Source organism: Pleurodeles waltl, chromosome 9, assembly GCF_031143425.1.
Source record: "Pleurodeles waltl isolate 20211129_DDA chromosome 9, aPleWal1.hap1.20221129, whole genome shotgun sequence".
In the NCBI taxonomy this organism is placed as follows: Eukaryota; Metazoa; Chordata; class Amphibia; order Caudata; family Salamandridae; genus Pleurodeles; species Pleurodeles waltl.
The window spans coordinates 68,137,509-68,164,295 of NC_090448.1; the positions used below are offsets into that span (position 1 = coordinate 68,137,509).

Consider the following 26,787-nt stretch of genomic DNA (forward strand, 5'->3'; position numbering starts at 1 on the left):
ATAACATCAGTCACAAAAAGACATATTATAATAACTCTCTTTTACGCACACTGCTGTTCACAACAGGACAGATGCAAAGCAGCGAAGTATCATTTCCCACCTAAAGTGGCACCGCAGGGCGTCTGTGTGCGCGATGCCAAGCCCGCCAGCCTGGCCGTGAGCCCGTGCCACCCCCCAGCTGGCACACACATCCACTTCAGCCTGCTGCCCTCACACGCAGAGCGGCGCCACCAGTTCACACCGACCGAGCTGTCAAAACACCCCCTTTAAACGGTACCAAACAGAGGGGTGGCGAGGTGATGTCACTAAAGACAGATATATCACAAAAAACAATTCACAGCAGAACAGAGGAGCCGCTGCCCCCCCCCCCCCCCCACTCCCCCCCCCCCCCCCCAAGGGTGTGCTTGGATATCTTTATGTGCAGTTCGAGTGCGATTTATGGCTCGGGGTCCGCATCCCCAGCAGACCCCTAAACTTTGTCTCCCCTCACGGGGGAGCGGGGGGCTTTCTGCCTGGGAAGACAGCGTGTCACACTTTCAATAAATTCAGTTCCAAAGAGTTGTGACTTTTTACTGGTTTGCAGAGGGCTATTTAGTGATAAGAGGAAGCAAGACTATTTTTTCTTGGTGGGTGGGGGGCTAAAAAGGGGTCAATCCATCGCTCGACTGCGCCAGCCAGACGGGCTGCAGATATTGCGCGAGCGCGTACTATTTCTGTAACAAAACAGGGGGCCGGTCCCACATTCTTCTCACAAAACATCAGGATTAAAAAAAAAATCTCCACACACAGAAGTGGCTTGTTGAGCGAGGGTCCCGCGTCTCAGCTTTTTGTTTCCTCTCGGCTGCTGAAAAGAGTGCCCTCAGCGTTTGGAAACTATCTACTGTTTAATCATGTTCACATGACAAAGCTGACTGCGAAAAAAATGAGTAATGTGCGAGCGAAGAGGGCGCAGTGCGGCTGGAGGGGGAGAGGGCGCTCCAGTCAGAGTGGGCAGTCTGGGGCTATCGGGGCCAGATAGCGCCCCCGCCGCCTCCGTCTGGAAATAGATACCGGGAGAGGGGGTGGGAGGGCCGGGGGAGGAAGCGCAGGGAAAGGTGAGGAGTCGTTAACGAGAAAGCCCTGCTGATTTGAAACAAAGAAACTGGACTTTCTTCTGGCGTCACTCAGAGCTGAGGCGTGTTTGCAGGAAACCGGGTCTTCCTCTCGGCTCAGGGCTGGGTGAAAACTTGGGCTGCAGTCTCATGCGCTTCCCAGAGCGCGCCTTGGAGTGGGCGAGGGGTCCCCGTGGCTCGGCGGGAGCGCAGCAGGCTGCTGGGGCTGAACGGCATGGCTCCTCGGGACGGCAGTAGGAGAGCGGTGCTGGCCTCCTCGACACCTGGGGGCACAGGTTTAATGCGCATCTCAAAGGCACCTGCGGGGAGAGGGCAGAGAGGGCATCTCATCTCCGTGCGCCCTCAGGAGAGAAGGGAGCAGGTGGCCCTCACCTCCATGGCTTCTCAGGAGAGGATGAACGAGGTGGCTCTCACCTCCATGGCTCCTCAGGAGAGGATGAGAGAGGTGGCCCTCACCTCCATGGCTCCTCGGGAAAGGAAAAGGCATTTGGTGTTTACCTCCATGGCTCCTCAGGTGAGAAAGCGGATAGGTTATACCTGCAAAGCACTTCAGAAGAGAAGGCGGACGGTGCTTTCCTCTATAGCTCCTCAGGAGAGGAGGGTGGCGCAGACCTCCATAGCTCAACATGAGAGGAGGGTGGCGCAGACCCACATAGCTCCTCAGGAGAGGAGAGTGGCGCAGACCTCCATAGCTCCTCAGGAGAGGAGGGTGGCGCAGACCCCCATAGCTCCTCAGGAAAGGAGGGTGGCTCAGATCTCCATAGCTCCTCAGGATAGGAGGGTGGTGCAGACCTCCATAGCTCCTCAGGAGAGGAGGCTGGCGCAGACCCCCATACCTCATCAGGAGAAGAGGAGGCGGGCACATATTCCCATAGCTTCTCAGAAGAGTAGGCCATCACTGCTCACCACACTCCTGCTGCTCTTGGCTGCTCATGGGGCCTGGGGACTGGAGGTCCTCCAAAAGTTTGTGTCGCCCTTCCCAACCAACAACTTTGCCTTGGATGTGTCAGACCACAAGATCTACTTGGCCACTGTCAATCGGATCTATCAACTACGCAGCAACCTCAGCAAGGAGCTAGAGGAGGTGACGGGCCCGAGGAGTGACAACCCACTCTGCCATGCCCCCCAGCTGCCACAGACCACCTGCGAGCACCCCAAGGTCTCGATGGACAACTACAACAAGATCCTGCAGCTGGACCGGGCCCAGGGGGTGGTGGTGGTCTGTGGGTCTGTCTACCAAGGCTTCTGTGAGCTCAGGAAGTTGGGTAACATCTCGGAGGCCGCCGTCAGCTTCCCGCCACACAACGGTGACCAGGTCACCGTCTTCCCCAGCATGCTGAACGTGGCCGCCAACCACCCCAATGCCTCCACAGTGGGGCTGGTGCTGCGGAACCCTGGTGGGGACACAAGGCTACTGGTGGGTGCCACCTACACCGGCTACGGTAGCCCTTTCTTCCCCAAGAACCAGAGCATCGAAGACCACCGCTTTGAAAACACCCCAGAAATTGCCATCCGCTCTCTCAACGTGGAAGACCTGTCCAAGCTCTTCACCTTTGACATCAACCCTTCAGATGACAATATCTTCAAAATCAAGCAAGGAGCCAAGGCCAAGAACAAGCTGAGCTTCCTTCAGGCCTTCCAGCACAAGTCCTACGTCTACCTGGCCATGAACAGCGACGCCAACCTGGGGGGCAAGGAGAGCAGCTCCAACAGCCTCTTGGCGCGCTTCTGCCTGGACACCCGGAGGGACAGGAGCCCCCCACTGGAGACCAAGAAGCTGACGGAGTCCTACATCCAGCTGGGCCTACGCTGCGGCGCCAAGGGCGACGTCTACAACCGCCTGGTTTCTGTCTTCGACGCCAAGGCCACCATGTTGGGCACGGAGGCCCAGGAGCTCCTCTTTGGGGTCTTCGAGAAGGCGGACCGCCAGTCGGCTCTCTGTGTCTTCCGCTTCGGGGACATTGAGGAGAACATCAGGAGGGCGCGGAGCCGCTGCTTCGAGGCGCCCAACGTGGAGGAGGTGACGGTGCTGGACAGCGTGGTGCAGGGCACCGGCCCTCACTGCCAGAAGATGACCATCAGTGTAAGTGTGGTTGCCAGCCCCCTTGTGAGGGGGATAGCACCGGGGGCGTAGCTTGGTCAGTAAGGTTGGGGGGTGTGAGTTTCAGATTTTCCAACAGTAACACTTACATATACTATTAAAACACACTATACGCAGGGACATTGGAATTCTGGAATTGTGTGGCCACGGTGTTTTCCTCATAGTTATAAAGTTGCCGCATTTCCCACATAATCCATCACCTGGTGCAAAATCTGCAGATATTAACAAAACAAATGTTTCTAGCTCAAAGTGTTCAAAAGTTACGTGTTGCCTCGCAGTCGAAGGCCCTTTGCAAAGCTTGACTGGTTACCTTTCTGTTACATATTGCTATCTTTGGGTGTTAAACTGGCACTAAAGAGGTGCACCCAATGCCCAGGCAGTGGTAGCAAGTGTTACAAAATGACAAAATAATGAAGTATTACAATCATAGAATGTGATGTATTACATCACATAATTTACCTTTTCTTGCAGTATAATTTATTCAACCCGGCAGCATAATTTAGCCCTTCCCTGCCGCATAATTCCAGTAGCCCTGACTATACAACTAGCAGGGCGCATGAGAGGGGATTAAGGGGCAGTGGAAAGGGATAGGAATGTGGATTGGTAGGGCTACTAAGTGAGAGAAAACACACTATTTTGTAAACCTACTTAATTTTTGAGGATGTTCAAAACAGAGAGAGAGAGAGTTTTGTCTCTTGTAAGTAAGAACTTCAGGTGAAATCTGACAGACATCTTACCATACCTGACAGAAAGCACCTGTACCCAAGTATTTAATAGACAATCCATTAATTGGAGGGGTGTGACAGCCCCCCACCCCAAGCTGTGCCCCTCGATTGTTCTTCCTGGTCCACTCCTGGGTACAGCATCTTAATACATTGCTCATCAGGGGTGTACTGGGGTGACCATCTCAGCGCGTGTCATCATAGACACAGTTTCCAGTTCTGAACTTTTCACCTACAAATCATTGCTACCATGTTAATTAATGGAAGCAAATCAAGACTACAACACCCAGAATGCATTGTGTCGACATACAAAAGTGCAGGACTGGCATCGGTGGCTTTAAGGACATGAGCTCATGTGGGTGCCCTAGGCTGTGCACCTGCTACCGACCGATGTGTAGAGCCTTCTGGGACTTACACCCTAAATACCTGGTATTCTAACCTTATCAGGACAATTAAATGATGACCATTATGTCATCCAGCACTAGACTCTAACCTACCCTGCTGCCTGTGGTGGGAGCTCTGTAAATGTTAGTTTTCATTGTTATATGAAATGAATTTTATCTAGAGACAGATATTTGGCCGGAAATGTCAAAGATTTGGGAATGTGGTAACAGACCGTCGCGGCTAAGGGTGGGTGGTAAATCCCACACACCACCGAAATGTCCTTCCGTAGCAGCTCCCTAGTTGCAAGCCCAGATTGCCATTGTGTACGCGTGTTTTAAGTTTATTCTGCTTCAAAACCAACTGTGCGCAATACATCCCACAAGACAGATGGGGCATGTATTTAGATAATGTGACGATAAAGAGCCGGGGCGTTAACTAGTCCGCGGGCGCAGCGGGGATTAAGGTCGTCAATAAAACACCTTTCCCCAAGGCGAAATGGACATTCATGGACAACACGTGTGATCTGTACGTGTACTGTTCATGTAGCGCTTGGCTCTGGAGTTCGGCAGTTTCGCTCCGCTTCAGGCACCTGATCTCGCCAGTTTCGGTGCGCTCCCAGTTTTAGCATGCAAGGGGTGCATTGGGTCCAGGATTTAAGTGGATTTTGTGTGATCTAGTTTTGACCGGGCATGTAATAAGTATTTCCATAGAAATACTCTGTATTTAAATGCGTTACATGCACAGATGGGATGGTTTCAGTTATATCACTCATCATGCACGCCGTACTTGAAAAGTTATATTGAATTACATTCCGAAGTTTCTATAGCGCTCTAATAATATATATTTTTTAAAACGTGGCGCATGGAAGAGGTGCGTGGATGGTCTGAGACCGAAATAATGGAATAAGGATATTTCTCATCTTTTGGGGACATGAAATGACTTACGGGGATTATGTGTTTTAGGCAGAGGCTGAGAGCTTGGACGGACCCCTAGAAACAACTCCGTAAAGTCATTACATTCTTCTCACAACAGCCGAGCTCAGATTTCTGAGCCTGGAGTCTTAACATGTTTTTAATGGTGTTCTCGCCGCCTCACACACCACAAACTGAATGCAAGAATACGTGTTTTATTGCCCGATGTAATGGTAGTAATTTCATCAGTCCAAGGCAGGTGACATGCTGAATCAGAATTGTCGGCAGAATATAGTGAAAAATGGCAAGTGATATCTAACTCTGCGGCATGCGCTGTTTTTTAATTCGTTGGTGGCGGCCTAGTGCCAACATTTAAGACAGTAGTCTGAGGGTCCTGATGTTTTCGAATCCCGGCTCTCCCAATAGGCCACATTGTTTCATCCTGGGCAAACCATTTATCTTTCACAGTCTAAGGTTCCATATGTCCCAGAATTCTGAGAGTGTAAGAAGAGCTTTTATTGGCATATACCTGTAGGATCCAACTTTAAATAATTTGTCGCTTTTCATATGTGTCACTGATTGGGCATTACCCAATGGAGCTCTGATGGGTGTGAGCCCGGCAAACCCTGAGGGCAGACACTAAACTCAGTCATTGCTTGTTACTGGGTAACACCTGGTCAGGGAGGAGAAACAGTCTGGCGGCCACTGGTGACCTGGGGTCGTGGAGGGGTGTGGTGGGGTCATGGGGGGATCTGCAACAGATAACAAGAGCTGGGAAGAAATTGGGGATAGGGACCCCTAGAATGTAACCGCAGACAAGAAAACACAGGTCTCGTGTCATTGACCAGCCGGCTACTTATTCCTAAAACAGAGAAGTCTCCAGCTTTACACATACTCCACGGTACTACCCCTCCCTCCCAGCCTCCCCATCAGACCTCCTTTAATTCGTTCAGGGTTCTTATTTCCAAGTTTCCTCTTGAGATGTTTACTGATTGTTGTGTTTATATAGCGTGCAATATCCATCAGGGATGTCTAGGCGCTTCACTAAGTTTGCAGAAAGACTAACAGCGACCAGCAGACATGGTACTAGTGTATCCACCCGAGGACAATGAAAGGCTGAGCCCGTCACGCAGGATTTGAATGCGTGGTTTAGAAGTTACACGCAGATCGCTGCTGCACGAGCATTACCCCGCTGAGCTATCTCAGGAGCTCGGAGAAGGGGCGGGCTAAGGTCAAGTCGGGGGACAGTTTATGTGGGTTACAGGCAAGTTTCAGACGTCCCGGGACACATGTACCACGCTCTCTGGAGACGAGCTGCTGCACGAGACATCCCAGCCCTGGCTCGATGCTCAGGGGGTTTCCAAAACAGATGTACCCCACCCTTCTAAGGGGTGCTGCTGTCCGAGACAGCCCAGCGCTGCCCGGTGCGCTGCGGGGCCCCATACCACACGTACCCCACTCTTCTGAGGGTACTGCTGAGTGAGAGAGCCCAGCCCCCGCCCTGTGCTTAGGGGGAGCCCTTCACACTTGTACCCCACTCTTCTGAGGGGTGCTGCTGTCCGGGACAACCCAGAGATGGCCCGGTGAGCTTCGGGGCCCAAAACCACATGCACCCCACTCGTGTGGGGTACTGCTGAGTGAGACAGCCCAGCCCTGGCCCGGTGCTTGGGGGGAGCCCAGCACACATGTACCCCACTCTTCCGAGGGGTGCAGCTGTCCGAGGCAGTCCGGAGCTGGCCTGGTGCGCAAGGGGTGTCACGAAGCTCCCATTGAGCACCGTTTGAAACACGCGTCCTTCAGTAGAAACACATGTGTTGGAACATTCGGAGGTGCCTGCTTGGGTGTCCTGCCTGTACTCCTGGCTCTGCCTGCGCAGGCCCTGTTCCCGAGCACCCCCCCGTCCACCCCCTATAATGGAAGGAGTTATTTTTATAAGAAAGGTGTAGGTTTTATTGCACCAGTGGGGCTCCAATCTAACTACACCAGCCTGTCTCCAATCAGCCCTGTGGGGCAGTGAAAAGACGGGGCGCTGCGCCCCTCGATGGTGGTATTTCTGACAGAACCGTGGGGTCAATGCAGTGAGCCTCTGCTGTGGAGGTTTGTGTGTCCGCTCACGGCCCATGCTGGGACCAAGGCAGGTCCCACGAGGCTGGTCATCTTTCGAGGTCGATAACAAGAAGACTGTCCAAATAGGTAATAACATACACCTTGACATGTTCACCAGGGGCAGATGCATCCCAGGAACTACAGAAGCTTTAAAATGCATAGCGCCTACCTTTCAGTAACACGGAAACCACAACTCACAGTTATAAAGCGCCTGGAGGTCAGTTCGCAGTGAGCGGTACTTGATAAATCTAAGTTCCCAGCTTACTCGCTCATGTATTACTCTTTGGTTGACAGTGACTCTTCGCCCGTTCTTTGAAAGCGTCGCCGTCAGCCGCCCCATTCACGGAATCCCGTTCAGCCGCGCACCAGTTATTCAGTCATTAACTCTTTCCCTCACGCGCGCGCACACACACCATTAACGCACACCGTTACTCGCCCACGTTCACTCATCGAGCGTGTCACATGATGTCTTAGCCAGTTACACTGCCCGCTTTTCTCTATTGTTACTGCATCAAATTAAATATATTTTCTTGATGTGAGTTCATTTTGAGCATTATAGCTTGTTCATGTGCTGATTGCATCTTATACTCAGGAGCCTAGAAGCTGCGCTCGTGGCGCTAGCTCTGGGTCGTGTGGGCTACAGTCAGTGGGTCTGAAGCTGCCCTTAGGCATTCTGTGCCACACCAAGACGAACCACTACACATATACATACGAGCGCACACAGGCAGCATCTATGATATATATACACGTGCGCATACATACATGTACACATAAATACATGCGTATATAATTATACCGCCTGTATCACACTTCCTGCATATGTACATCAAGAAACATATACACACATATAGACACACACTTACGTATAGACACGTTCCATATATACACACACTCACACATTGATGCATACACAAAAACACTCACTACATAAACACATGCACGGACTCAGACACGCACGCACAGAGGTTCGCTCGCACTGTTAGGCACAGAGTTTCTGTTAATATATCAGATTTACTCTTTAATCACCAGGGGACCGGACCACCTGATTTCCAAAAGCCTGCACTGGGCGCTAAAAGCGTAGGTGTTACTTGTTGCAGGTCTGCTGCCACCTAGCGGCGTGAGGGCGCTCTGCAGGGGGAGCGCACGTGATGCAGACTGCACGGGAAGCATCCCTGGGCTTCACTCCTCGCCTGGTTGGGGAGGCTGAAGTCATCCACGGACCCCTGGACCACGGGAGAGCGAGCTCTCCGCACCACGAGTTCGTCGGTGTACTCAGGCTACGAGTACCACCCCCAGCACACACACACTGCCTCTCCTCTCCATGCCTCTCACACCACCTCACCCTCTGTGTGCCCCTATCACCCACGCTCTATACACGTGCGTGCCCCGCTCCTCACAGGCGCAATTCCTGTCTGTCCACAAGGCTCACCCCTTCCTCACTCTTGCAGGTTTCTGCTTTCTCCCTTTGTGACGCTTTTTCGTTTTTCCCTTCTTCCGTCTTTCCATATGTGTCTTTTGCTCGCAGCAAATGCTTGAGGCAGAAGAATAAGCTCCGGCCCTCAAAAATAAGTGCCGTGCTCAGCACCAGAAACAACAAGCACAAATTAAGCACTGGCTATATTACACAACTGACATAACATCTAAAACAAGCCAGGACTATTGGCTTTGTCAATGGTGGCTTGTTGCATAGTATAAACAAGTACAACAATGGCTTTGTGTATGTAATATTGAAAATGCTTTATTTCTGAAATAATGAGAAGGTGACATAACTATAACGAGTCTCTTAACATCAAAGGTACTATAAAGGGTGGTACTGCTGTCCAGTTAAGATATATTTTTTTCATCCTGAGGGTGAGGGTAGTAATGGACAGCCCGCTAGGGACCCTTCTCAGCACCAGCTTTTTAGAACTGCCGGTGCTGAGCACCGGCAGGACCCGGCCCAATTAAAGCTCTGCGTGCTCCCCTTCGACGCGCGCCACACTCCCTCACAATACCCTCCCCGGCTCCTCGCGGTCTGTTCACATGCCCTAGTCCTCAGCTCCTCGCATCCTGTCTGGATACCTCAGCTCCTCCGTCCGTGCACAAGGCACAGGACCTCACACTACCTGTCCACGTGCGAGAGCCCTCTGTCCCTTCCCCACGTGCGACAGGCTCGCTTTCCTATCACCATTCAGAACCTACCCCGCCATTAATTTAGGTATTCACTAGTGCTTATTTTTTAAATATTAACGTGCTGGTGCCCTGAGCTTTCCTTTGAAATAGGCGGCTGCTGCAATTACATGTGCGAGCACGCAATACGGAGACAGCGTAATCCCGAAGCCATCTCAGGCCTCTTTAATCCATTTACAGCCACTCCCCGCCCCTTTAGCTCAATTTTGCAGATTTCTGCTTTCCACCTTTGTGACGCTTTTTCGTTTTTCTCTTCCTCCGTCTTTCCTGTATGTGTATTTTGCTCGCTGTAAAAGCCTGATACTTTAAACTAAGTGCAAGCCCTCACGGAAACCACCGGCTCAAATTAAGCACTGGTGTTCACTTTTCATATAGTGTAAACCGTTCCCACAAGGCGCGTGTGCAAGCGAAAAGCCATCTTAAAACAGAAGATTACACGAGAGTATCAGGTACCCGCGCAGAGCCAACCATCCCGCACGCACAAGTTTACAGTGTCAGGTGCAAGACTCCACCGTCGGGTACAGGTCTCCAGTGTTAGGTACAAGTCTGCAGTGTCAGGTACAAGTCTGCAGTGTCAGGTACAAGTCTGCAGTGTCACACAAGTCTCCAGTGTCAGGTACAAGTCTCCACCGTCGGGTACAGGTCTCCACCGTCGGGTACAGGTCTCCAGTGTTAGGTACAAGTCTGCAGTGTGAAGCACAAGGCTGCAGTGCCAGGTACAAGTCTGCAGAGTCAGGTACACGTCTCCAGTGTCAGGTACTGGTCTACGCTGTCAGGTACACGTGTGCAGTGTCAGGTACAAGTCTCCACTGTCAGGTACACGTATGCAGTGTCAGGTACACGTGTGCAGTGTCAGGTACAAGTCTCCACTGTCAGGTACACGTATGCAGTGTCAGGTACACGTGTGCAGTGTCAGGTACAAGCTTTCAGTGTCAGATACAAGTCTCCAGTGTCAGGTACAAGTCTGCAGTCAGGTGCAAGTCTGCAGTGTCAGCTACAAGTCTCCTGTGTCGGGTACACATCTTCATCTATGCTCAAGTCCCTAGTATCATGCTAAACTCTTCAGTGTCAGACACAAGTCTCCAGGGTCAGACACAAGTCTCCAGGCTCAGACACAGGTCTCCATGGTCAGGTACGATTTTGCAGTGTCAGGTACAAGTCTCCAGGATCAGGTACAAGTCTGCAGTATCACATAGAAGTCTCCAGTGTCGGGTACAAGTCTCCAACCATGTGCAAGTCCCCTGTGCCAGGCTAATATCTTCAATGTCAGGTAGATATGTCAAGTGTCAGGTACACGTCTACAGTGCTCATTACAAGTTTCCAGTGTCAGGTGCAAGTCTGCAGTGTTAGGTACATCTCTCGAGTATAATGCACACGTTTCCAGTGTCAGGTACAAGACTCTAGTGTTTTGCTCAAGTTTCTGTGCAAGGTGCAATCCCAAGTCCATCTCACCAATATCACACCCTAGTCTCCAGTGCCAGCTTTAGGTCTCCAGCCAGTGCCATGCGCAGCTATCCAATGCCCTGTACAAGTCTACAGTGCCTGGTGCCCAGTGCCGGCTCAGGCTCTGCTCTTGTCCCAAGGGGACTGGCTGCGAAATAGAGCGAGGACATCCATCCAAGGCACTGATGCATTCTCCCTCTAAATGCAAAAGAAGTGAGCAGATATAAAATAACGTGTTTCTGCCTGAGCTGAAAGCAGAGCATGTAGTCAAGTGCCTATTCCAGGCCAGCTCCACCTCGTCTCTCTTGAAGTCCTGCAACCCAGATCTCCTTCTGTGGATCCAGGCTTTGACCCAGCTTTGTGTTACTGATCTATGTAATTCAAACACACACACACATATGTATATATACATATATGTGTGTGTGTGTGTGTGTATATATATATATTCATGGACATCGACGCACCTTGAAGAAATATATCATCAAGGTATATATATATATATATATATATATATATATATATATTTAATTTAAAAAAAAAACTTTATTCGGTATGAAAATAATCAACCATAAAAAGAAATAGCAATACAATACATAAGACCATTAATATATTTAATATATATATATATATATATATATATATATATTGCTTGATGATATATTTCTTCAAGGTGCATCAATGTGCAGTTAGGAATAGTAAATCTACACTTTCTTTTCATGCATTTAACTTTCGCTATTTTGTCACTTCGTTTTCTGTCCACGCTATTCCTTTGCTCATTATTCCATAGTACAGTCCATTTTTTGATTATGTATGTAGATGCCGTTTAAGTGAATATCGAAGCAAAGGCAGCAAAAGAGGGATTACGTGGTTCCTCCGTGTATTCCGTGCAACTATGCATTTGCCACACACATAGTCTGCCAAGTGCTGCATGGTTTATGCATTTCAGCAACATATGTTTGTAGTCCAAATGAAATAATGATAACAAGAACACCACCAATGTATTTCAGTGCATCCTCACAATTTGCCATCTTTAACTGGTCACATGTTATGGCAAAGGAGCCGAGAATGTCACCCAGATGTTGTTAACATCCTTAATTGATAAACAGGAGGAAATGCTTTTGTCTACACACTCGATGCCAAGTCATGTTTTCATGAGAGAGTTCTCCAAGGAGCAGTGATTTCGAGAGGGTCATCAGTATTTAATGAGATCTAAACATTTTACTTCTGTTTTTAAGGTCTGATCACTTGAAATTTCAAGTGCTTCTGGTGAGGCTTGTCCTGTGCAATGCCCAGTCCTGTTCTGAATTGATGTTTCTTGACATCAAGGGGGGTTTGAGGAACACCACGGTGTCAGCAGAAAATAAACTTGTCCTTGAGCTCAAGAACAAACCTTTTAAAACATGCCTAGCATGAACTGCATAGAGAGACACAACTTTTATTAAAACACGCAAATAAATATACTTCAGCTGGGTGAAAAAAAATTTGCGGCATATTTACAAGTCCCTTGTGCCACCTTAGCGCCCACATAACATCATTTGTTTGACACTAAGGTGGCTTTTTTGCTGCGCTATATTTACAAAGTGGCACAATGCTTGCATTGCGCCATTTGCGACCCCTTGCCCCACATTATGCCTGTGTCAGGCATAATGTATGCCAGGGGGTTGTTCGGGGGCAAGGGGGACCAAAAAGATGGCGCAGTGAAATTTACAACATTTCACTGCGCCATTTTTTCCGTCATTTTCAACGCCTGCTCAGAGCAGGATTTAAAATGACGCACCCGTTTCAATCAGTGGGCCTCCCTGTGCTTCACTGCACTAGCTTCAACATTTGTGATGCTAGTGTAGCAAAGCGCCACAATAGCGTCAAAAAGTTTGGCTCTATTGTGCTAACGACCGCCATAGTGCACCGTATTGTAAATACAACACAACCATGGTGTTGTTGTTGGTGAATAGCAACTTGTGTACCATCTGGTAAATGGCACAGTGTGTCTTCTGAAGAAAAATATAGATTTTCTTAGTCATACAGATACATTTGAAATCACAAGCTACGTGTTAGAATGTTAAAAAGATAAAATGTGTCCCTTAATTTGTTTTTAATTGCGTATTTTACCATATCATTTATCCTTTGCTGCAGCATAATTTATTCATACCAGAAGCATCATTTGATCTTGTCGTGCCACTTAATACCAATCTCCCTGATTGTAGTGATGGAACAGGATCACAACAGCAGATATTGCACTGAGATTAGATTTGTAATTTCCTGGCACTTCAATTCTCCGATGCTGGATTTAATTCAAACATTCTTTCTTGATCCCAAGTCAAAGTTTTAATGACATTCCTAGCCAAGGGTATTTTTAGAAAGAGGCATTTTGTTTACTTAAGCCAAATCAAATACATCTATTTCTAGTTGCTTAGTTCATTGATAAACACACCACAAGACAAAACATCACATCAAACTTAATAACAACTGAAAATAAAGAAAGCCACAAGTTAACTACACAGAAGATCGTTTAGTAACTGTTTATGTTGCAGCAAATTCCCACTTGAAATTACACTAAGATTTCAACATCTTATGCTAAACCATTTTCAGCTAAAAGGAGCTCATAAAATGTTTGAAGGACTCGCCTGAGCGCAGTAAGTGTTTCAGCAGACCTTCTCATATCTAACCCAATAACCAATAGTATTGATCTGTACTCCGTAGAAAATGGGTCGGATCCCGATCACCAGTAAAGTTAACTCTCATCAATTTACTATCTGAGGTTTCCAGTTTTTTGAACTGTTAAACACCTAATTTCTAGAAGAATCATGTTTTGTTCTTAGTTGATGTAGAAAAGGGTTCTCCAAGTAGCTCATGAAGTAACAGTAGAACTCAAGCTACCGGTGAGTAGCTCTCCTGTGTGCCACCCAGCCTTTGAAATTTTTACTTGTTGAATTAATATATGTAAACCAATATTGAAAAGTGTGTATTCAAGACGCAAATGTGTGTATTTTCAGAACTCATAGCCTGATGTTTGGAGAAAAATGGTTGGAATTCTAAAAGAGATTTGATATTTGAGTGATAAATCCTGGGGCCCTAGGGGGGTGTAACTCATAATATTACCTTGGTGCAAGGGGCATTGCACGTATTGCTGTCAAGTAAAAGCATTCTAAATGCATATAGCCTTTTATACATTACTGCTGGCAGCCAAGCATGATGCAGTGGAGTGCTCACTGCTAGAATTCGGACTTACAGTGGCCACTAATGTAATCTTGTGTGATATAGTCACTATGAAAATACTAACATTAGCAGCTCTGGGTGATTTTCATTGAACATGAGTAGCTCTTGATACAGAAAAGGCTGGATGCCCACGATGTAGAATATTCTGTTTAATCACCCTGATTGTGCTAATCATGGTTAACGTAAGATCATCTGATTAGTAAATTCCTGTCTGATTTCCTTTAATAATTTAATTCATCATTTGTAGTTGGGTGATATTGAGAAGATTTGCTTCTGTTTAGCCAAAGTTACATAAGGTTTGCAATGTCTTTCACAATTCAAAATTTCTTAAGTGATTACTATAAATTGGCAGAGATGTGAGTAAGGCAAAGTATTTAAAGTGTTGACCATTGAGTGGCAGTCTTTGATTGAGGAGCGTTGTCCGAGCTGTTTGTGAGTCTCAATTCCACACTAGCATGGGAGGTCACAGGTCAGAATTTGAGTAAGGAATGAGGGCCACTGCCCTAACTTCATAAGAGGGCCATACTAAAATAACATAAAGTGCCACACCGCTGGGCAAATGCACAACAGCAGATCTGGTTGTGGTCAGTGCTGGAATTAGAGACATCTTAAGGATTTTGGGAGCCCTGGGCAAAACGTATTTTGGAAGCCCCTGTTCATAATTACTTTGATCCAATTTCAGCTCCTTCATGCCCTCTTTGGCCAGGTAATTGACAGTTCCCAGGCACACTGGTTCATACTTTAATTGTGTTTATATCTAATGTTCAAGAATAGTGCTGTGTCTTTTTAATATTATAATATAGCAGCAGCTCACTAAAATTACTGCAAGCAATCTCCGTGACCCCCGTCCCATTTCTCATACGTTTGGTCCTCTTTTAATCTAAAAGAAACATTTTAGCTCGAGCGTAAGCGTTCTACCGCCTGTATACTTTTAGTATACGTCTTATGGCTTAAAGCAGTTTCATTTGTTGGTTGCAGTGTCCTTTAAAAATTCTTGCTTTCTAGTGGCATTTCTGCCTTTTTCTTCCTCCTTTATCTGTTTCAGAGCAGTGACCAACTACTGTATTATTCCACTTTGTGTTTTTTTTATCTGTTGTTGTGACAGACTCTTTTTGTTATTTCGTTGGTGCGCCCCTTTCCCTGTGGGTGTTTTAGGCTCGTAGCTGCCTGCGTTTTATTGCAGCATTCCTTTCCTCCCATCTCCTCCCATGTAGCTGACATTTAGTTTGGCTTTATTCCAGTGCTGTCCTTGTTTACCTCTGGCTCCTAATATAAGCTTATTTTACACATGAAACACCTGGTCATTTAGCTCACTGCTCACAAAAGCCACAATATGCCTTTTCTGGTGGAATGTAGCTAAACCTAGAAGCATTGATGTGAAACTTGCCAGGGCCCCTCCCTGCCAGCACTCACAACATTGCACACAGGGCATTGCTTATCTCTTTTATTGGGGACATAAATATTCTCAGGTGGCTCTGCTTGTTGAAATGTGAGTCAAGAATGCTTGCAAGACTTTTCATTCTGTTAAAATATTTTTTTTTAATTTTACAGCCTTATTTTCCAATTTCTGTTCAGACGTTTTACACAACGCGAGGTAGTGCAATCATCTTCTCGTCTCTCTTCAAGGGCTTTTGATGTCAGTAGCCACCAGTGACCACCAAAATATGGCAGGAAAAGATTACATTATGAGACAGGCTTGACCAATTTATGTGACAATAATAGTCCAGTTCTGAATTTACAGTGACAATAGCTCTAACTCAAGAAAATGTAAGACCTTTTGTATTGCAAATGCTTGTTTATGGATGTTGCATATTGTTGAATAACAAACATTTCTCTGCAAAATGTCTGTAATAACTTGGATACAACACCCACATTAAAATTGAATTAAAAGAAAACGGTACTTAATCTGTTTAAGATGTATTCATGGTCTCCACAGAATAGCGCTGGTTCTGTCAGGGCCGCCCTGAAATGGGCACGCTTTAAAAAGTCTTTGGCTGGAATAACATAAAGATCTCAACTCTGGACATAAGTGCATTGGCAGCAGTGCTTAATTTGAACTGGTAGTTGCAGGTCAGACCTATAGGCACTCGCTTTTGGGGACCAGCACTTATATTCAATCATTAGACACAGGAGAAAGAAAGGGTGTAATGGGGGAACAAGGAGGAAAAGAAGGACAAAGACAGAAAGTAGAGATGAAAAACTAATGTACAAGAGTGAAATAAAGGGGCAAGGATTGAAGGTGGTGAGTAAAAGAAGCATGAGGTGGAAACAAGACTAGACAACCTTGGCAAACCCAACATTCCCAAGCGCTGGCAGAAAGTACCATAGCCTAGGGCAGATGTGCATTGGTGGGAGCCCTAACGTGGTCCCATTCACCGGAATACAACCAAGGCCGCGGGTCTGGGCAGATGTGCATTGGTGGTAGCCCTTATGTGGAATACAACCAAGGCCGCGGGTCTGGACAGATGTGCATTGGTGGTAGCCCTTATGTGGTCCCATTCTCTGTAATACAACCAAGGCCGCGGGTCTGGGCAGATGTGCATTGGTGGTAGCCCTCATGTGGTCCCATTCACTGGAATACAACCATGGCCGCGGGTCTGGACAGATGTACATTGGGGGTAGCCCTTATGTGGTCCCATTCACTGGAATACAACCAAGGCCACGGGTCTGGGCAGATGTGCATTGGTGGTAGCCTTTATGTGGTCCCATTCACCGGAATACAACCAAGGCCGCGGGTCTGGGCAGATGTGCATTGGTGGTAGCCCTTATGTGGAATACAACCAAGGCCGTGGTTCTGGATAGATGTGCATTGGGGGTAGCCCTTATGTGGTCCCATTCTCTGTAATACAACCAAGGCCGCGGGTCTGGGCAGATGTGCATTGGTGGTAGCCCTCATGTGGTCCAATTCACTGGAATACAACCAAGGCCGTGGGTCTGGACAGATGTGCATTGGTGGTAGCCCTTATGTGGTCCATTCACTGGAATACAACCAAGGCAGCGGGTCTGGACAGATGTGCATTGGGGGTAGCCCTTATGTGGTCCCATTCACTGGAATACAACCAAGGCCACGGGTCTGGACAGATGTACATTGGGGGTAGCCCTTATGTGGTCCCATTCACTGGAATACAACCAAGGCCGCGGGTCTGGACAGATGTACATTGGGGGTAGCCCTTATGTGGTCCCATTCACTGGAATACAACCAAGGCCGCGGGTCTGGGCAGATGTGCATTGGTGGTAGCCCTTATGTGGTCCCATTCACTGGAATACAACCAAGGCCACGTAGGTGTGTGGTCTCCACGGAGTTTTTCGAAGAGCTCTAGACAGAGGTGTATTGACAGAGCTGTTTGTGGGACCAGTTCCTGTACTCCCATGGCGCTATGTTATGTTTAGACTTTTTAATGCACAGCTATCACCTAAAAGTTTTCTAGGCGCTGAGATGTACCCGAACTATGACTAGGAGTCCTGCCTTACTTAGGAAACAGCACTTTGTCAAGGGCGGTGCTCACCAGTGAGGCCCCCCATCCTGTCTGGACTCTGGGGGTGCACACTACAGCAGGACAGCTTGAACTGAGACAGCCCCACCCCCCACTTCTAGCAGTACAGTACCACTGGGCGTCACAGCTGCTGGTAGAGGTACATTGGTGCAGCTGCATGTGGCCGGATCCTGGACCACCACTGGGCTTCACGGGTGAGGCCTGAGACCAGGACTGAGGCCCTTAGGCAGAGCTGCGGGTGAGTCCCACTACTAGCCTAGCACTGAGTGTTGTTACCGGTCAATAATGGGGTCAGGAGGAGTGAGGGCACTGACAGACATGTGAGTCACACTACTAGGCTAGCACTGAATGTCAAGGGCTGTGTGTTGTTTCTGGTCCATAATGGGGGGAGGAGTGAGGGGCACTGATTGACAGACGTGAGTCCCACTACTAGGCTAGCAATGAGCTCCCATTCCTAGTCTAGCACTGAGTTCCCATTAGTAAGCTAGCACGGAGTTCCAAGGACCGTGCATTACTGGTCAATAATGGAGTGAGAAAGAACGAGGGACATTGAGAGAGCTGCAGGTGAGTCCTATTACTAGGCTATCACTGAGTTCCCATTACTAGGCTAGCACTGAGTTCCTATTAGTAAACTAGCACGGAGTTCCAATGACCGTGCATTACTGGTCAATAATGGGGCGAGGAAGAATGGGGACATTGAGAGATCTGCAGGTGAGTCTTATTACTAGGCTAGCACGGAGTTCCCATTACTAGGCTAGCACCGAGTTCCCATTACTAGGCTAGCACCGAGTTCCCATAGCTAGACTAGCACCGAGTTCCCATTGCTAGACTAGCACCGAGTTCCCATTACTAGGCTAGCATTGAGTTCCAAAGACCGTGTTACTTACTGGTCAGTAATGGGTTGAGGACGTTTGAGTGGCACTGATAGAGCCTCACTTCAGTCCTGTTACTAGGCTAACACTGAGTTCTAAGGACTGTGCATTATTGGCCAGTAATGAGGTAAATAAGAGTGAGGGACATTAATGGATCTGCATCTGGGTCCCAGTACTAGGCTAGCACGGACTTCCCATTACTAGGCAAGCACGAAGTTCCCATTATTAGGCTAGCACTGAGCTCCCACTACTAGCCTACCACTGAGTTCCCATTACTAGGCTACCACTGAGTTCCCATTACTAGGCTAGCACTGAGTTCCAAGGAATGTGCATTATTGGCCAGCAATGAGGTGAACAAGAGTGAGGGGCATTGATGGATCCGGATGTGAGTCCCAGTACTAGTGTAGCACTGAGTTCCCTTTACAAGGCTACCACTGAGTTCCCATTACTAGGCTAGAACTGAGTTCCCATTACTAGGCTAGCACTGAGTTCCCACTACTAGGCTACCACTGAGTCCCATTAGTAGGCTAGCACTGAGTTCCAAGGACTGTGCATTATTGGCAGGTAATGAGGTAAACAAGAGTGAGGGGCATTGATGGATCCGCATGTGAGTCCCAGTACTAGGCTAGCACTGAGATCCCACTACTAGGCTACCACTGAGTTCCAATTACTAGGCTAGCACTGAGTTCCCATTACTAGGCTACCGCTGAGTTCCAAGGACTGTGCATTATTGGCCAATAATGAGGTGAACAAGAGTGAGGGGCATTGATGGTGCCGCTGTGAGTACCGATATTGGACCAGCAATAACTGCCCCGGGCGAGGCGCTGTGATGGGCAGTGGCGCTATACTATGATGGTGTATCACTGGGCAATAATAGGGTGAACAGAAGTGGGGGACATTGACAGAGTTGCCTACGCCTTTCAACAGTGGAAAACGCTAGTTGCTGCAACTTTGTATAGTCTCAGTGTCACCGAAAGGGATTGAGGGGCATTGACGAAGGTGGAGTGCTTAATTTGTAAATAAAAACGTGATAGTGCCTAAAGCTCTCCTTTGAAACACGCGGCTGCTGCAATTAAATGTGTGAGCACTGAATACTGAGGCTGCGTAATGCTGAAGCCATCTCGGGCCTCTTTAATCCATTTACAGCCACTCCCTGCCCCTTCAGCTCACTTTTGCAGCTTTCTACTTTCTCCCTTTGTGACACTTTTTCGTCTTTCTCTTTTCACACTTTCCCATATGTGCCTTTTGCTTGCAGTAATTTCCTGATGCAGAAAAATAACCCTCAAAAATTAGTGCTGGTGCCCCGCACCGGAAACCGCCGGCTCAAATTAAACACCGAGATGGGCGTTGGTTGCAATACTGAAACGCCATTTGACTCACGACTCCGTGGATGACCCTGGGATTGGCTCCGGCTGGTTAGGATTAAGGTCAGATTTGGGGTACATTGGCAGAGCTGTCTGTAGGTCCCAGTACTGGGTCTAACGTTGAATGCCACAGTTCAGGACTGAGGTGAGAAGTACGGTGCTTCCAAAGATTGCTTTCAGGGGTCCTGTCCCGGACTGGTCGTGGGTCCATGGTCAAGTGGTGAGACCAAGACTGAGGTGATTCGATGGAGCTGCACATATACACCGTCCTGAAACTTTAGCGCCCCAGCCTCTGACACTAACCGCTACATCGTGTTTAGAGATTAGTGATTGAATGCCGCACTAACTCGTTTATTCATTCCACTATTTTTGTTTGTCGCTATTTCATAGCACTTTGCTATTCTACTTTTAGATAAATCCGACTAAACTCCAAGTTATATTTTAAAAGTTCAACGGTTTCCGTTTTAGCTTAGCTTCAAGCCAAACGTGCTGCGGTTTTATGGGGGAAATATCAACTTGTACCAAAAAGCGTTTCTTCCCACGTCCCCTTGTCCCCAGTGAGCTAGTAATGACTCACAGACATTCCCGCTCCAGCAGGCCGGGCCGAGGGGCAGCGCCGGCGCCGAGCACTTTCCCACGTCCCCCGTGTGCAGGAGGCGCGCATGCTGTGGAGGGTCCGGGCTCTGGGGCCCGAGAAATAAGGGGGAGACCCTTCGGAGGGTCCGGGGTGTGGGGCCCGGAGAGATAAGGGCGCGACCCTTCGGAGGGTCCGGGGTGCGAAGCCTATGAGAGATCAGAGTGCCAGTCCTTCGAGATTTCAGGGTGTAAGGCTTCGGAGTCCGTAAATACAATTTGTAAATAAAATGTGTCGGTGCACAAAGCCCTCTTCTGAAACTCGCAGCTGCTGCAATTAAAGGGGCGAGCAAGGAATACTGAGGTAGCTTCAGCCTGAAGCCATCTCGGGCCTCTTTAATTCATTTACTGGCACTCCCTGCCCATTCAGCTCACTCTTGCAGCTTTCTGTTTTCTCCCTTTGTGACGCTTTTTCGTTTTTCTCTTCCTCCGTCTTTCCCATATGTGCCTTTTGCTCGCAGGAAATGCTTGAGGCAGAAAAATAAGTGCTGGCCCTCAAAAATAAGTTCCGGTGCCCCGCACCGGAAACCACCGGCTCAAATTAAGCACTGATTCTCAGGGTCCGGGTTATGGGTCTAAAAAGTGTTCAGTAAGCGAGGCCTCTGAGATTTCAGGGTGTAAGACTTTGGACGGTCGGGGTGTGGGACCTTGGAGAGTTCACCCCACATACATCAGGGTGTAAGACTCAGGAGCGTCCAGGGTGCAGGCTTCTGAACATCCTGGGTGCCAGGCCTCAGGGGCGAGGTTTCTGGGCATCCTGAGGGCATCATGGAGGCTGCGAGACTCGGATGCCAGAATTCAGAGGGTCCAGGGTTCGAGTGTCTGGGCTCCTGGATACCACACCTCGTAGGATCGCTGGAATCCTAGGTACAAGGACTCAGAGGGTCCTGGTTATGTTTTGAGTTCTTGGATGGTAGTGGGAGCTTGCTATTGGCCCTAGCAGGGTTGGATTGGGCCACACTTAGACCCGGGCAGCGAAAAAAAATGGCCCACATTTGCAGATCTCAACTTTTCGCAATACATTGCTTGGTTAGGCTCATGGAGTTATATGATGCAAACATTTGCGGTATGAAGTACTTTAAAGCCTACAGGGCCAGTAGTTAAATAGGAAATTAACATTCCAATTGAAAAGATGTACTTTGGAAGCATAAAATTATCAAAAAGGTTAGGAACTCACTTTTAATTGCTTTTTTATTTATAAGTTTGCACTGGATTTTTTTATTAATGTACCCCGGGAAACAAGGCATGCCACAGACCTTGACTAACTTTTACACTCACTCTGGGCTTTTTAGATATTCATTTTTTGCTGTATTTAAGAGAGGCCCTCCAATGCTCAGAGACAGATGCAAGGTGCATCTGGTTTTAGGTGGGATGCGCAAGCGCTTTGACCTGTTGTAAGTATTTTGGACTTTTAACCACACGCACCGCACTCCCATCACTTTCACCCATTCCTGGGCTTGCCTTTCAAAAATCCTTTGTTATCATTGGTAAATGCTTTACGTTTTGCCCGCCTTGGGGAGGTTTTGTTACCACCTTGTTACATGGATAATTGCATGATTGCCGATCTGTTTGACTTTGAGCAAACTTCTTTTTCCTTTTGTGTCTCTCCTTTGTGCTCATATTCGTGGCACTTTGAATTGGCTTCCTTATGTCAACTAATGTTTAGCTGATCAGTTTTTTTTAGTTGAGAAAGCTGTGTGAGCATTATTTCTACTGTGTGCCTCACCAGTGCGGTATTTGGCAGAAAACACACTTGCCATGTCTTCTATTCATTCTTACTGCAAAAAAAACCCACGCTGCTATGTTTAAGTGTGTTGCATATTGGTAACATTCCCTCCTCTCTTTTGTTTTTCATCTACTTAGACACTGCTGTATCCATTTTATGTGGCAAGAAAAGTCCAGTTAGGAATTCACAGCACCAATAGCTCTAACTTGAGCAAATGTGAGACCCATTGCATTGCAAATGCTTGTTTGTTTTACTTACTGCTAGCATTATCTGCATATGATGGTAGTGTGTAAATGGGCCTTGCGCCCATGGCCAGTATGATTGGGGGAGCGTTTGCTTCAGATTTCCCGACCATCCCACTGGCACATGATGTTACAATACAGTATGTGACAAGCACAAGAGGGGCTTAAGAGGTAATGGAAAGGGGGAGGAATGCATATTCTGGGTGCACTAAGTGAGAGAAACCGCATTATTTTGTGAAATAACCAACATTTTTTAAGTCTTTCCTGAGAGGGAGAGTGTGTGTGTTTTTGTCTGTGTGTAAAAAGTCCTGGTGAAATCCGACAGCCACCTCACCATACCCGACTGGAAGGAAGGAAGGGAAGAATACCTTGATGAATGGCTGGGCAGACAGGTGAGATGATGGATAGATGAGATGGTTGGATGGAGGAAGAAACTATGAACACAACTCCTCTAGGGAGGGTCGGGTTTGCTGGCTTTGCATGCTCCGTGTGACCTGAGGTATGCCTCAAAGTCGGGGTAATGTGAAGTTTCTGGCTACTCCCTTGGTAGTTGGAGTCGTGTCCAGAAGCAGGGTCCCAGTGATGAGAAGCCCATGCCTCCTCTGCTGTTGTGCTGGGTCCTGGGGACCACTGAGAGGGATGCCCGATCAGAGAGGAGTGGTCGTGAAGGCTGGGAGTTCTAGGAGGTGTGTGAGGACAGCGCCTTGAAGCACGTGTAGGAGGCGAAGAACCGAGAAACAAATTCTGGCCTCCACGGGGAGTAAATCAGTTCGAAATGAGGCTCGCTGCCTCCTTTTGAGCCTCTTGAATTTCATGTAGCGCCAAGACACCCCTAGGATGACAGCTGGAGCTTTACAAACACTAAAATTGACCTCTTGGTGGCATATTATGTGGTAACCGTAAGATTCTGCGCTGATACTAAGTTGGTTCCCAGAGGAGCTGTTTTCCCGACTATTGAAGGTCAGGGTGGCTACAAGAGGGATGGCACTACTCCCCCTACTTGCCTGAGTTGAGGCTGGGGTCTGCACCCTATGTAATGCCTACGATTGTTACCTCGTTGCCCGTGCCACCTAAGGCGCCGAGTCAACCAGTAACCTTGCCTAAGGCCGGATAGCTAAGAAAGGCGTTTAGCTTGGCCACTTAGCAATTGTCAGATCTTGAATGCAAGCGGAAGAAGGGAAAACAAGTGTTTTTTTGGGGTATAGGAGTTAGGGGAAGGGGTTAATTTGCCAGATATTGAGTGAACCAGCCCCTCATCCCAATATTCAAAGGTAGCAACATTTCTGCTAGACTGATGGCTCAGTACATTATAGTAATAACACTTTCTATGTAGCTCCTCCTACAGCACTACTGCAATTTCTAAGCACGGTCAATAAAAGGTCCATGTAAGTGTGGTCCATTTCCCCACCGCAGAAGGATGGAAAGCTGAGTAGGTCCTACCAGCATTTAGATTCATGACCTTCAAATGACTGCATACTTCAACTGCAAACAGTTAACTCACTGAGCTATCCTGCTGGCGCCGACTGATTTCAGAAGCAAGATGGAACGAATACTAGTTAACCAGTACACCCCACAACCTGTTGAAAGACCCCTCTCATCCAGCATCAGACATTCGTATGGTTTTCTTTGCATATGGATGGGCTGTGCAGTGGCACAGTAACAGTGGTGGGCTTTGTGTCTGCTGGCTGGCACAGTATTAAAAGCTGGTGTGATTTCTGCGGCTAGCATATGATTTGTGATTATCAGGCTCTGTCACGCGCTGCTTCGCCCCGCTGTACATCATCTGTGATGCACACAGCGTGTCTGTTCAGCAATCTGACGATGAGTCATTGACACAGTTTGCTGCTGCAGACAAGTACTGCTCCTGTTTACTGTATAGTCAGTGGATGCTCGACTATTCCACGTGCTTCCTTTAAGACAACCCTGAAAGTTAGGCTGACATATTTGGGAACTTGTGCTGTTCAATGTTCTATTAGATACCATTCTTAAAATAATTCTTAGGAGGAGAATGTCCTAAAACTTACAAGTAGAGAGTCATATTACAACTATATGTGAAGGGCACTTAATCAAACCTACTGGCAATTATTTACAATCAACAAAGTTGGATAAGTTTTGGACGCAGAGGAGCAGAGCTTACTGTCAGGACAATTACAAGAAGGGATGTGCAAAGTTCTCTTCTCACCAGCAAAGTTTTGAGAATTTCTAATTTTCACCCTCTGTAAGTTTCCAAAGTGTCACAGTTTACCTTCTCCCAAAATAGGATAGTTCTCACCTCGTGAATAATTTTCACTCTAATAAATCCCACGGTGATTGGGAAATGTATACACATTCTTTTCATTGCAAGGGGCAGATTTACAAGCCCCCCCCGCGCCGCCTTAACGCCGGCTTAGTGTCATTTTTATGACGCTAAGGTGGCGTTAATGTGGCCAGTCCCGCGCGCCATGTTTACAAAATGCATGCAGTGCGCCACTTTGCAACCCCTTGCGCCACATTATGCCTGCGTCAGGGTATAGCCCTCGGCAGCGGGCTATACGGCTATATTAGAACATTAGAATGTTGGGGGCTCGGTTGATTACAATAAAGCAGCTCCTGGCTAATAACTGCAGGTACAAGCCTCCTGCTCCAAAACTCCAATGTTTGTCTTTCTGTTTCTTCCTTTTTAATTTAGAGCAGTGGTTCGCAACCTGTGGTCTGGGGACCCCTGTGGGTCCGCGGAGCCTCCTCAGGGGGTCCGTGACTGCTTAGAAAATTAAATAATGTTAACAGATTAATAAAGTGTATATAAAGTGTAGAATTGAAAAATTTAAAATACTGTAAATGTCAGGGAATTTGAGATTTCACGATAAAAATTAAATTAGTATCCTCAGATTGATTTGTGTGAGGATTACAGGTGCGTCAAACAGAACATAATATGGATGATGTGTGACGTCAATTAAATTTAGAAAAGCTCCGAACTTGCTATTAAAATTAACATTTTTATTTTTTTATTTATATTTGTATGCAAATTAAATAAAATGCGTTATCATTTGTGTATGTGTTTGATGAATGCTTGTTTCTGTATTTTTTGTGTATTGTTTTGAGGTTCAAATCATCAACAATGTTTAGGCCGGGGTCTCTGTCTTCCAGTAAGGAGTTAGTGGGGGCTCTCCGGATTCCACTAATAATTCAGTGGGGGTTCCTGGGTTCCAATAATGATAAAGTGGGGGTCCACAGAAGTCAAAAGGTTGGGAACCACTGATTTAGAGCATTCTACCCTCAGTGATTAGAATGTTCTATTAGTCTCGTATCCCATCTGCCTCGGCATGTACCAGTTGATTAAGGCTCTCGCCCTTGTTTTAGCCCCTCGCCTGTGTCTCAGGTTTATAACTCAGGTCACGGTTTTTAACAACTGGGTTAGCCCTTGGGTGTGAGCTATAAGCCTATAATTTGTACACACCGACAAAAAGACGGGTGACGTGGGATATTCCAGGCACATGTAGTGCCTCATTCACAAGGCTTTTTGTTTGAGTGGTTGCGTCTTACTCCAGGTTTAGGTTTGACTCACCCTAATATTTCTACATGTGAGGCAGCTTATGAAAGGAGAAAAACTTTGTAAGCCACAACATGTTTTTCATTCAGTAAGCTTGTCTCGGTCCTGTACATCCATCAGTAACACACACCTAAATTTACAGTAAGGCCCAGCTATTCAGAGAACATGCTTTGGTAATAAGGCCTGAGTACTGATGAGGGACCCGCATCAAAGAAAGGAGTAAAACATACTCACTCAAAGAAAAATCCTGTGGATCAGGCTCTCAGGTTCCACAAGGAAATGATGGCACTGGCAGAAGGTGGAGTTTGATCAGCGGAAGATGCTCCTGTATCCAGGAACTCTTGGGCTGGATACACTGTGAGATTTGTGGGTCAGCGAGTCAGTTCTTGGAAACAAATGGCCTCAGTCTAGGCTGATCATGCAGTGGTTACTGGTAAAGCCAAAAATGCAGCTTGTTTGGATGTATTCAACATTATGCGCAAAGTTCCCATAAAATGCATGGTACAGGATTTTATAGCTAAATAGGTGAAATTCGACAGATTCCAGAAAAAAACTTAAAAAACTTAAATAATTTGATGTCGTCTCTTGAGGGACCCCCATATTTACTTACTTTATTCGTGTTTACTCTCTAAGAGATGTGAATAATCTTCTTGAGTTGTTACTAGCCTTGTAACTACCCTTGTAAAACCTTTTTACTTTTATGAACCACCAGCTCAGTAGCCATGCACTGTGGATTTCAAATGTTTTGTGCCACTTGTATTAC

General features: G+C 47.4%; 1 protein-coding gene across 1 annotated transcript in view; it reads left to right on the forward strand.

Moving 5' to 3' along the window:
- The first annotated feature begins 1,161 nt into the window (after positions 1–1,161).
- The window catches only part of PLXND1 (plexin D1), a 281,158-nt gene continuing 255,532 nt past the window's right edge, over positions 1,162–26,787 (forward strand). Inside the window, exon 1 of the mRNA XM_069206314.1 lies at positions 1,162–3,195. Within this exon, the coding sequence (XP_069062415.1) occupies positions 1,327–3,195 (1,869 nt within the window). The 5' untranslated portion in view covers positions 1,162–1,326. The remainder of the gene's footprint in view (positions 3,196–26,787) is intronic.